This window comes from Artibeus jamaicensis, unplaced genomic scaffold, assembly GCF_021234435.1.
Source record: "Artibeus jamaicensis isolate MK-2021 breed Jamaican fruit bat unplaced genomic scaffold, CSHL_Jam_final scaffold_474, whole genome shotgun sequence".
Lineage (NCBI taxonomy): Eukaryota > Metazoa > Chordata > Mammalia > Chiroptera > Phyllostomidae > Artibeus > Artibeus jamaicensis.
This window is the reverse complement of record NW_026522046.1, coordinates 46,163,492-46,175,788: the sequence shown is the minus strand read 5'-3', so window position 1 is coordinate 46,175,788 and position 12,297 is coordinate 46,163,492. Positions and strand designations below refer to the sequence as shown.

General features: G+C 56.2%; 1 protein-coding gene across 1 annotated transcript; it reads right to left on the bottom strand.

The window, feature by feature from the left end:
• Positions 1–1,766: 1,766 nt before the first annotated feature.
• On the bottom strand, positions 1,767–2,504 carry CLDN14 (claudin 14). The gene has a single exon (XM_037127132.2). It carries the CDS (start codon positions 2,481–2,483, stop codon positions 1,767–1,769), a length of 717 nt encoding a protein of 238 aa, XP_036983027.1. The 5' UTR covers positions 2,484–2,504.
• Between the last annotated feature and the right edge of the window lie 9,793 nt (positions 2,505–12,297).

Below are 12,297 nucleotides of genomic sequence, written 5' to 3'. Positions count from 1 at the left end.
CCTTTGACTCACTAGCTCTGTGACCCTGGGCAAATATCTATGTGCTTTAAATTATCTTCTTTGTCAAATGGGGTTAAGAATAGCATTTATCTCATTGGGTTCTCATGTGTCTCATTGGACCAAATGAGAAAACAAAAAGTATGTCTCACACAGCGCAGGTACTCAGTAAATTGTAATCATTATTATTGTTAGTCTTTCACCTGAGTAGGAGAAAGGGACACTTTATTTTCGTAGGGATAGAATTCAGAGAAAGAGTTTGAGGAAAGCTATTTTATTTTTTCTTTAATTTGTAATCGGTCTGTTAACCAGAATAACATCACTGAACATTCTGAACTGTGACCTTGAGGCAGGGCTGAGAGAACATCGTTCGATTTTTAGAAGATTTTACTTCCTTTTTATTGATTCAAATGTGTTTTTTACAATTTAAACAATAGGTTCAAATTGCTTGTTTCGTCGTAAATAAAGGGTGATCTTCCTGATCCAAACTCATAGCCTCCCTGGGATAGCAGGTCCCAGGTCTCCAACCCTCCATGTGCTCAGATAAAAGCTAAAACGCACAGCACCCGCCCCTCCTCCCAGGGGTCAGCAAGAAATAGAAGAGAAATGCATGTGAGACTGTCCCTCAGCCCCACTCCCTAACGTTGCTGAGAACGAGGGGCTTCAGGTGCCCGCTGCTCTGTGTGTGGGTCTCGGACTCAGCCCTTCCGCAGGGCAGGGTGTCTCCTCCCACAGTCAGAGCTGGAGGTGGGGACAGAGGCACGAGCAGGGCACCCTCAGGGCACATCATGGGTGTGTGTGCATGTGTGTGCATGTGTGTGTGTTCGTGTGCGGTCATGTGCAGCTCTCTGACCCGGTGAGCCGGACCCCGGCCAGCAAGCATCATCGGATCCTAAAGCAGTCAGCCCTCACCTGGCCCTCCCAGCAGCCCTTCTGCTAACAGAACGGTCAATAGACTCTGGTCCCTGTCCCGACGGCTGCTGCCATCCTGCTTCCGTCCATCCTGCTGGGGCCCCGGGAGTGAGCAGCGCCCCTGACCGGGCTCCCTGCCAATGCCTGGAAGGCCCAGCTACCAAGCAGGTTTCACTTTGTCGCTTTCTCCTCCCGAGGGGCTTCCTTACGAGGAGGGGCCTGCTGCTTACCGGTAGAAAATGACTGTGTCTTTACTTTGTGATTTAGGACAATTACCTTTATCCCAGGGAAGTCCTGTACTTCCTGCCCTGCCTCAGGGGGGAAAGCCAGGATGTGGCACCTGGTTAGGGTGGGGTTGCCCAAGCCTCTTTTGGATGGATTTCGGCCCAGCCCGCCTCTGGCTTTCCGGTCCCGTGGGGTCCTGGCCACTCCCCGAGAGGCTCCAGTGCCCTGCGATGCGGCCCTGGCGCACCGCCCTGGTTACCAGCACCGTCGCGGACACTAACAGTCTGGAAACAGAAACGAGCACTGTCCGTTTCATAAACAGCCACAGCCAAAAGGTTTATTCCTGTATCGCAACCAAATCCCCCGACCAAACTCCCAAGCTGCTTTCAATCGGCTGTTTTTAAGTCGCCCACATAAATACATAAAATAAATACAAAAACAGAGTTTCTTGTTTTAGTCTTTGGTATGCAGAGCTTCTCTCCTCTTGTTTTCCCTGGTTCCCCGTGCTCTAAGTCCATTTCCTCACGTTCACATTCTTCTTTTGGGCACAAAAGCAGCCCAGAAGTAAACTTTGTGCCAGGGTCCCGGGTCCTGGTCCCTCTCAGGGCTCAGGGAGGGAAAGGCCCAGGAACTCACACGTAGTCACTTAGCCTGTAACCGCTGTGCGTGGCTGAGATGACCGAGGGGGCCCGGTTATCCTTGTAGGCAGCAGGTGGCCGGTAGGAGGGCACCGTGGCCGTGGCCGTGGTGGCCCTGGGTGGGGCGGGGTAGGGCCTGGAGGGCGCCTCGTCCTGGCAGGACAGGCAGAGCAGGGTGCCGCCGATGATGGACAGGGACGAGGAGATGAAGCCGAGGTACAGGGCCTGCCCAATCTCGTACTTCATGCTGCTGGGCAGCAGCGGGTTGTAGAAGTTCTGCACCACGTCGTTGGTGGTCCAGGAGACAGCCACCATGCAGAGCAGGCCGGCCAGGATGAAGAGCACACCGCCCAGGATGGCAAAGGTGGTCTTGGCCGGCGTGCCCTTGGCGCAGCGCGTGCACTTCATGCCGATGACGGCGCAGGCGCAGGCGGCGCCCGACAGCAGGCAGGAGATGACCATGAGCGCGCGGGCCGCCTGCAGGTCACTGGGCAGCGCCAGCAGCGAGCGGTAGATCTGGCACTGGTAGATGCCCGTGCTGTGCCACACGCACTCCATCCACAGCCCCTTCAGGTAGGACACGGCCGTCAGGATGTTGGTGCCCACGTGCGCCGTCCTGCGCCAGTGCGGCAGGATGGTGGTGATGAGCGTGCCCACCAGGCCCAGGAAGCTGAGCAGGAAGCCCAGCAGCTGCACGGCGGTGCTGGCCATGGCCCCGGGTGGCTGCCGCGCTCGCTCAGGCGCCCGTTGGAGTCCTAATGAAGCCAGGAGGTGGAAGGGAGAGAGAGGAAATGGGTTAAATATTATCTCGGTGCGTTTATTCCTGCCACGGAAACCGGGTTTTCCATGGGCAGTGGGTAGGACAATCAGCATATTAAAAAAAAAAATAGTTTCCGAGACGTCACTGGGTGAACGACTGAGCTGCTCTTCTATGACACTTTTCCTGGCAGGGGCGACAGAGGGAGGCTGGCGGGCTGAGCCCCTGCAGTCTCAGCCCGGGGAAGGGCACGCCAGGGCACGATTTCTTATCTCTCTGCACTTACCAGGCAGGTGCGAGAAGCCCTACCTCGTGCCCACCCTCAAACAATTCTGCGGCCTGGACCCTCATTTTATTCTGTGTCGTCAGTAACCACCCCAGCTGTTGGTCCATCAGCAGATGGACTGACAGGGTTCACGTCTATATGGCATATGAGTCAGCAAACAGCCTTGGACCGACTGTTTAAAGCAAAAGACTTTCAGATGCTGGGAGTCTCCCCGGAGTGCTCAGGGAGGGCGGAGTTTAGCATCCGTAGGTCAGGTGTTGCCTTCCAGAATCCCAGAGCTGGATGTGACCTTAGAGACTGCCCACTGACGTCAGGGGACAGGGATTACCAAGGTCGCCAGCTCCTTAGGTGTTGCAGCCAAGACCACTAACCAGTGACCCTCCCGCCCAGCCTGAGGGGCGCCTCATACCCCTCTGTAGCGTGAGGTGGGGTTCATGGTCCCCAACTGTCTTCTGAAGAGAGAAAGTTTCTAAGCTAATGAAGTCACTTAAGTATTCAACACTGGTGAAGCTTTCAGTAGGCAAAACCTGCTGCTTTCTTGTACAGAGAAATGCCCTGCACTTCAGCGGGAAGGCTGCAGGGGGCAGCACTGGGCTGGCAGGGCATCTCCCAGGCGCGGCAGCCGCTCCGGCCGCTGTCTTTGGGGACCCACAGCCTTCCTGTCTCCAGGTCTGGGCCGTAGTGAAGAAACCCCCTACATTGCGATGACGGACTTGTTTGTTACAACAAACAAGTGCTATGTGCCACCATCATCTTTTTTTTTTTTTCAAAAGATGGCTTTTAAAGTAAGCAGAGGCTTTAAATGTCTTAGCCTTGTGGCAGGCAGTCCCCGGCTCCGTCCAGGTGAGCACACAAACAAAACCAGGCAACCACAAAAGGACGCGGTGCCCACAGGACGCACGGTCCCCCCGATGGGGGGACAGGGTTGAGGACTTTGCAGGCGTTTTAAGTGATTGTTCGGCACCTGTGTTCTTGCACAAACGCTCTGCTGATTGGCCACGTGCCTCTCCTCACAAGGCTTTCCTTGGAAGCCTTCTTCCCTCCACTGTGCAAATGCACTCTGTGCAGGTACTAAGCTCGGGGCTGGGGAGGCCCCTGTCCCCCAACCCCCCCCCCACACACACACACACAGTTACTGGCTTCCTCGGTCACAGCTGGGGAGGAGGAGGGGCCACTGGGGAAGACGGTCTGGTGGGCGGGGCCAGGGCCGCTGCCCCGACCTATCTGAAGCACCTGGTGCCCAGGAGCGCTAACGCCGACGCCGACGCACCCACTTACCGGGCCTCGGTGGTGGCAGGCACTTCCCCGGCAGGGGTGCGGGCTGCCCAGGGTATTCCCCGCAGCACCCCAGTGTTCTACATGCGGGGAAACTGGCTGCAGGGGGGTGGAAATTCTAGGCCGGCCTGACCAACCCTTCCCATGGTTTATTTGCTCTTTCACACATGCACCATAGGACTGAAGTTAGCGTGAGAACCGAGAGGGTACCATCCATGTTCTCTCCTCCCTGAAGACATCTCAGAGCTGGGCCTGGTGCAGTAGCGCAGTGCCCAGGGTGATGGACTGTTCTGCTTTGCTGGGGACCGAGAGGTGGTCCGGGACAGGGGACTTTCAGGGTTGAAATCAGGGCAGTCCCAGGCACATCAGGGCGGCTTGTTCCTCCAGGCAGCTCGGAGGTGGAGGACTTCTCCAAATGTCTTCTGAGACCCTCCCAGTCTGGCCTGAGGTCTCCTGCTGGCTGACGGGCCCCACAGGCTGTCCCTGGTCCAGGACTCTCTGAGGCTTCTCACAGCTCTTGTCAAGGTCAACGTCCATTAACTATACTGATCCTAAGGAATGCGCATGAAAGCTAAGCCTGCTTGACCCCATTAGTCTAGGGAAGTGGACCAGAAGTTTATTGGAGGTCTAAATATTTATGGAGAGCAATGACTGCTAATTTTAGAAACCATTAGGTTGCTATTTTTAAACAGGTGCTAGAAGGACTTGCTAATTTAAGAAGTGAGTGTTAATGAGCCCCCGACTCCCAGACACCAGCCCCCACCCCCTTCCCCTGGAGTTACCCACAGGGGCTGCTACCGGCATTAGGTCATAATTCAACTTCCCAGTGATGATTTTTCGCTTTGGAGCCATTTGATGGAAAAACAACTTCAAATGAATGAATCGCCTTGGAAACCACACAAAACTCATCTCTGACGCCCTGGAAGGACTTCTCCCCGGGGGGTGGCCTCCCAGGAGGGGCAGTGCATGTGGGGCTCCGCTGGCTGTATTGGGGGCCCGGCTGCCCCTGGGGGCTCCCCTTTTCCTGCAGATATGCATGTGCTTGTGGAAGCGGTGGCTAGAGAGACGTGTGTCCAAGACAAACAGGGTTCCTGGAATCAAGTTCCGTGAACACCTTGTCCGGCCGGGTGGGTGGGGCTGAGGTACCAAGACGACGCATTTCACGAATCAATGTTGGGTCTTGCATTTGGGTTCACAGAGCCCCTGAAGCACAGTCCTGGGTGGGCAGGGTGGGGCTCAGTGGGCGGGGATCTGGGGCAGTGTTTCCCAGTGACTGCCTCCTGGGACGCTGTGTGGCCAGCTGTCTGGTGTGGAGGACAGGTAGGTTCCAGAGAAGCTGGTCACTGCGGGACTTCTCGCCCTTGCCCACGTGCAGAAGCGCACCGCGAGTCTCCCAGAAACGTCTCCCGCGGGGCTTTTCTGGATGTACTTGACTGGAGACATCCTCCCCGCACTTTCCCAAGGGGAAGTCAAATCACCTTGGCAAGTGGACTAAGAGCCTGTTAGCCCTTTGAAAGGTCAACAGAGCAATAATGAGATAGGGTTGCTAAAAATAAAGACAATTTGATTTTCCGGAGAGTAACTGAACTCAAATGGGAGGGCCAGCAGAATGCTCTGGTTTTCAGCCAGGAGACTGAATACCTCGGGGCTATAAAGTGAAAATTTGCGGGGGGGGGGGGGGGTGGGAGCTTCGAAAATCCCATCCCAAGCGCTGCTGTGCCCCGCAGACTGATCCGGTTTGATGAGCTCCAGACCTGAAAGGCGAGGGTGTTTTTCCTTATAAAGGTTTATGTTGTCTCTGTCCTGTTGTCTGTGAGCTGCATTGTCTCTTTTATCTTCACCTGAGGGCGTTTTTTTCATTGCTTTTAGAGAGAGAGAGACACTGGTGCCGGAGAGAAGCATCAGTTGGTTGCTCCCATACAGGCCCAGACCGGGGATCAAACCCACAACCTCTGGGTTACAGGGCGACGCTCCAACCGAGCCATACCAGCCAGGGCCACGTTTTTTTTAAAGGCAAGAAGAAAGAAAGGAGTGGGGGGGCGGGGAGAGAGAGAAAAAGAGAGAGACAGGACCCTCCGGCACAGGGCAGAGCCCCATCTCCACGCTCCGCCCCCAGCCTGCGTGGACCCCAGCTGGGTCAGCTCCGGAGCTTCTCTCCCAATGAGGTGTCATTTCAACAGCCCGGGCCAGTGGGGATGGCCTGGCTGGGACAAGGGACGGTTGTGTCATTTGCCCAGCCCTGCTCTTGCTCTATTGCCATCCAGTGTCCCTTGGCCCCTGGGATGAAGAGCTTTCCTCTGGACACACGTGGCTCCTTGGCCACTCCCCCCACAATTGCTGGAGGAAGTGCCAGACCCCGGGAAGCAGGGCACAGGCCTTGCTTGTTGTGAGTTTGTTTACCCAGAACCCCCTGGGCCCTCCTGTCTGGGGGAAGTGTTGAGGGCGTGGCCACTCACACCTCGTTTCAGGCGTGGCCACTCACACCTCGTTTCAGGCGTGGCAGGAGCAGATTCTGCCGTAGGAGCCGATTTAGAGTCGGTGGGAACGATGGGTCAGTACACCCACATCGGCCCCACGGGCTCCTGACGCCCCGGCCGACAGCTCACACTTTTGCTTCCTAGGGTTTTGTTGGGAACAAGAGGTGCTGCCTTTGAGAGGACCCCGGCCTTGCATCTTGCAAGGGGGCAGAGTTGCCTCCTTGGATGCTTGCTCAGTGACTTAAGAAAATGTCTGGTTCGAAAAACTCTGGTCCTTCCGGTCCGCCCAGCCAGACGGCCCTTCCCGACTGATTAGGTTTCCCATAAATGCTAGAATCTGGGAACGGAGAACAAACTCCAGGGAGGTCTGGGTTCACCCGAATGAGATAAATCAGCAGAACCACCCACAGGAGAGAGGAAAGTGACCTTATGCCACATCAGAATGAGGCATCAGCAACGAGGAATTCCTAAACGTGTGTGATTTTTCAGGGCAGGATTCTGTGTTGCTTAATAACGGACAGAGAGATGGCTGTCTGTTCACTCGGGAGGTGCTATTTTAGTCCATCTTCTTGCAGGACAGCCTGTGAATTACGAGAAAGTGATCGAGAAAGTGATGCCTTGGAAAAACCACTTCCTGCTCAGTTACGGGGGGGGGGGGGGCCACACTGTGGAGGTTTGGGCTCCCAAAGTGTCTGGGTGACTTTTCAGATGGGCAGGCATCTGTATTTTGAATTCGCGAGGACTCCTATGCCATCTGCCCCGGTGCCGAAAGCCAGCACTCTTTCCGAGAGAGGCAGAGACAGAATAACCTCGTGATTAACGTATTAACAACATGGTATTAGGACACGCTGCTGTTATTCAGGAAAACCAATGTGAAATTTCTTGCCCAGATCTTACATAAGTGACAATTTATAGATTAACGATTTGCCCTCTGTTTTGGACGAGGAAGGGAAAATCCATTTTTCCTGACAAGAACTGGTCTGGGGAAAAGCCATGTTGTTCGGATGGAAATGGTGGCACGTGGTTAAAAGCTCGCAGGGCCACTTCCAGATCAGCGGTTGAGCAGGCTGTTGATGCAGCGAGAGTGACAGTGATGTCCCCACGGCCATGAAAACCTCTCGGCCACTTCCCGGGAGACACTGTCTCTCTAACGCCCATTCGCCAGATTTCACCAGCATCCATGAAAGAGGCATCGATCGACATTTAAAAACGGAATTACCGACTTTCACTTGCTAAGCACACCCGTGCTTTGCGTAGCTGCTTCTCCTGACACGATCGCTGTGGTGTTGTTCATTTTTCAAGGTGCAGGCGACCGAAAACTGGCTACGCAAGAAAAATGTTAGAACAGGAAAAATGGCAGGTTGGAAGCATATTGTCTCAGGCGGCACGCGATCGTTAGGGGTGTCATCGTTGACATGTCCTGTGGGAAGGCTTTGTATAAGGACGTCATGAGATGCATTGTGTCCCCGAAGAGAACATGGGGGAGCCCCAACCCCTGGTGCCTCCCAATGGACCTTGTTTGGAAACAGGGCCACTGCAGACCAATGGGTGAAGACGAGGTCACACGGGGGTGGGGTGGGCCCTAAACCAGTGAGACCGGGTTTAGGGGACGGCAGCCACGTGAAGACGCAGAGAAGTGGGGAGGACGCCACGTGAGGGCAGACACAGTGACGCGGCCACGGGATCACCCAGGTTGCCAGCAGCAGCAGCAACTGGGAGAGCGGATGGACCAGAACCTCCCTCGGATCCTCAGAAGGAACCTGCCGACACCTTGATTTTGGACTTCCGGCCTCCGGAACCCCCAGAGAGTAAGTTGGTGCTGTGTTAGCCACCTGGTTTGTGGTTTGCGGCGCTTCATTTCGGCAGCCCTGGGAAACCCTACAGGGGACTCGCTCTCACAGGAGGAAAGCACTCGGGTCCCACTGGGAGGGGTGGGGCCCTTCCGGAAAGGCACTGAGCGTGGCCTAGGGGCTTCACATCTGTCACAACAACTTTGAGGCAGCAGTTAGTTTCTGCCACGTCCCCAGGTGTGGAAGACAAAATCCATGTCCTCACGGAGGGGAAGAATCTGGAAGGTCCTCTGCACTTGTGAAAACTCAAGACCAAGGGCCAGCCACCGTGAGCACCCACGGGGTGGACCAGTGGCCTGGCTGACGCCCCACAGAGGTGCGGGCCGGGTCTCCAGGCCGTGGGGGGCCGGCTGCATAGCTGCACGGCTGACCTTTTCAGGCCGTTGTCTGGTTTTCTTAAAGCGACAGATCCTGGTTTCTGAGACCACAAAAACCCAGATTTGAGGTGCAGGCCAGGCTTAGATAGGGGGACTCAGACAGTGGCCCTGGCCCTCCCCAGGACATCCAGTAGAGCTTGGTGGGGCCTCTCGCTGGAACTTCCATCCAGACAGAAAGGGCACTGTCCCAGGCTGCTGCACACCCCCACGAACGAGACAACTACTCTGTGAATTTTGTAAGCTTGTGAAATTGTTTATGTGAGCGCTGCGCTGGAAATATATTGCTGTGATGAAAAATGTGGTGTCAAATGAAAACAGAAGCTGAGAGTCACTTGTGCTAAATAAAATACAGTTAAAAATGGTGTTTGATGCTCATTCTCCGTAAATTTAGCCTTTCAGGAGCTGTTACTATTAATGGTAAAACCATCACGGCTGGGTTTGCTGGGCGCTTCCTCCACGCCAAATGTCTGCTAAATGTCTCCATTGGCATTAACTCATTTAATCCCCCACAGGTCTGCCCTGTGTGTGTTCTTGTCCTCATTTACCGATGGGGAGACTGAGGCTTGGAGAAGCTCAGGAACTTGTCCAAGGCCACAACCGGGCTGAACCAGGGAGCCCAGACAGGGGACCCCTGCAATTGCCCAGGTCAGAGGTGGTGGCAGTGACTGAGGTGGGTGCCAGGACGAGGTCCGTTTCCAGACCGGTGGGCAGGTGAGGCTGGCTGGGTCAGCTGATGGCTCAGCTGTGGGACAGGAGAGCCAGGGGTCACCGACCCTCTCGGGCTCTTGTTCCAGGCACCTGGGAGGGTGGAGTCGCCAGGTACTGCCAGTGAAGACAGGGGGAGGAGGTGGGGCTGGATTTGGAGGGCGGAGGGCAGAGAAGAGTTTCATTCCAGACAAGCTGAGTTTGGGAGGGCTCTCCCCATCCGGGGGTGGGTCCCACAGCTGGGTAGCCATTGTAGGTGCCGAGTTCAAGGAGTGGGCTGAGGTGGACGAGTCCGCCTGGGACTCAGCCGCACGGGTGTGGGATTGAAAGCCCCCGGCTGCGACGAGAGGCTCCAGGGTGTGCAGACTGGGAAGAGCAGGAGCCCGGGACTGTCTCCAGGAACTCCCAGCATGGGAGGTTAGATGAGGAGCGGATGAGGAGGGGGCGGGAGGGGACCGAAGGAGTTCCAGGTCCTAGAGAGAGCCACTGTGTTGGGTCATCAGGTAACTGGAGCACTGAGAGGTGATCGTCACATTCAGAAAGAGGAAGGAAATCGGAGACCCTGATAAGCAGTTTCGGTGGAGTGATTGGAATGGGTTCAGGAGAGAATCGGGGTGGGGTACAGGAGGGAAGGAGCAGAGAATTCGTTCGAGGGCTTGGACCACCACGGGAACCAGGAAATGAAGCAGCAGTTGTAGGAGGGGGTTCTCAGTCTGGGGTCCGGGGGCCATCGAATTCAGAGCAGCTGTCTGTCACCTCAACTGAGAAAAAAGTTGTTTCAGTGTGTCAACCTGCCACTGAAAACAAGCATTTCCTTGTGTCATGAATAGAGGCAGCCGCCTACAGCAACGTGACCAGTGCCCACGACTTTATCGCCAAGAGAAGCCACCGACGGTGTGCATTACAGACGTTCTGGTGCCCAGAAGGATCGTTTACCGGTGACGCCACTTCAGAAGCATGGGGGGTCAGGCCCTGCTGGTCCCGTCCTGGGGTGCCTTGACAGGGAGCGTATCAATTACCACGAGCAAAACGATTTTAAAGTAGCTTGATAACCGCACTGCGATGTGTCTAGTTGACTTCCTTGAGAATCCTGTGTATTACTTCATGTAAGTAAAAGCACTGCCCGGCTAAGAGATGCATAGGCTTCTCTAGATTGTGAAGGGATCCGAGACAATCCACGAACCAGCCCAGTGAACAACCACCTCGCGACAAACACCAAGAACAGACCAGTTGAAACCTCTGCCGGTGGGTGTGTGGTCTAGAGAGGGTTTTTGTTTCGTTTTGTTGTTTGGAAGATGAGAGAAACGGAAGCCCAGGCGTTTCATCACCCCTGTGGGATGATCCGGTGGGAAGGGAGACACTGACGATGAGGAAGAGGTGTCCCTGCAGAGGGGACAGCGGGGCCCCGGTGTGCACCAAGGGGAGGAGCGCTCCAACGGAGCGCAGACACCTCACTGGGGAAGGGGAGGGCGCCCGGGGGTCAGGCGGCGGCCCTGGGGCAGTCTCAGAGGGTTCCAGTTTATTCCGGGGCTAGGATGCTGTGTTCGGAGGGAAGCTGGGGAGGAGGTGTCGGAGGTCGGAGTGGAGAGAGGAGGGCTGCCTAGGTCACCGAGGATACGGGACTGAGACAGGTCAGCAGCGGGTGCCCTTGTGAGGCGAGCGGTCACTGGAGTGCACCTGGCCAGCCCTCTCCAGCACAGGCAGGGGCGCTGTGAGGGCCCCTCAGGGGCAGGGGCTGGACTGAGCTCAGTGGGGATTTTCCTAAGAGGAAGCGAAGAAGGGGAGTGGCAAGGGAGGGGCTCGAGTGTGTGCACGGGGAAGTGGGTGTCCCCGTGGGCAGTGGGCTTGGAGCTGGGAAGCTGGGAAGCAGGGAAGGACAGGAGATGGTGTCTGGAGACCTGGACACTCGTCACGGCAGTCGAGGTGTCTCAAGGGTGGAAGGAAAGGCCAGGGAGGCAGAGGAACTGGCGGGAAGGCCCACCCGGGGATGAGGAGCCCTTGTGTCTGCGAAGCTGAGGTGCAAGAAGAAGGAGCCGGGTGAGGCAGAGGAAGGGTGTGGCCCTGGCACTGGCTGTGGGCACTGATCTCGCCGAGGTCACGCACGTCCAGGGTTGGGTCTGACTTCTGCTCTCTGTCTTCCATTCACAGGGCTGCCCTAGAAATCCGTCTCCTACTTCTTCTTCCCAAGCATCCATCTCTCCTCAACACCCGACACCCTGATCTTTTCTGTAGATTAAGAGGGGAATGGGGGACGGTGGCTTTGCACTTGGGGGGCAAGGACGGAGCTGCTGGGGGCGGGACGACGTCGGAGCTGAACCGGGAGGTGCACGTGCAGCCTGGCTGTGTGACCCCAAAAGGCACCGCAGGTGAAGGAAATTACAGTGTGGACATGGTTTCTCTGCTTCCCTCCTCCTCTCTAAGCTCAGCATCAAGGGCAGGTGGGCAGGGAGCTTCCTGGTGTGGGCGTGGCCCCGGGAGGGGCTGGAAGCCACTCGGCTGCGGTTTCACCCTCCCATTGTCTGACTCCCTGCGCTCCAGCCACCTGACCTGAAGGCAGTGGCTCTCACCCTCCCAAGGGGTCGGCTCCCTTGGGGGGCCTTACAGAGACCCCGATGCCCTGGCCGCCCCAAGAGCACGACCCACTGCATGGAGTGGGGCCCACACAGGGGATCGTTTGCACCCCACTCCCAGGAGATGGGAGCCACTGTCCAAATGGCTGTGGCTCCTAAAGGCCTCATCCAGAGCTTTAAAACACAAACGGTTTAGCGAAGAGTCACAGGACAAACGTGTGTTGACTG

Excerpts from the sequence above, each read along its gene's own strand:
- CLDN14 (XM_037127132.2), bottom strand. The coding sequence starts at position 2,483 with ATGGCCAGCACCGCCGTGCAGCTGCTGGGCTTCCTGCTCAGCTTCCTG.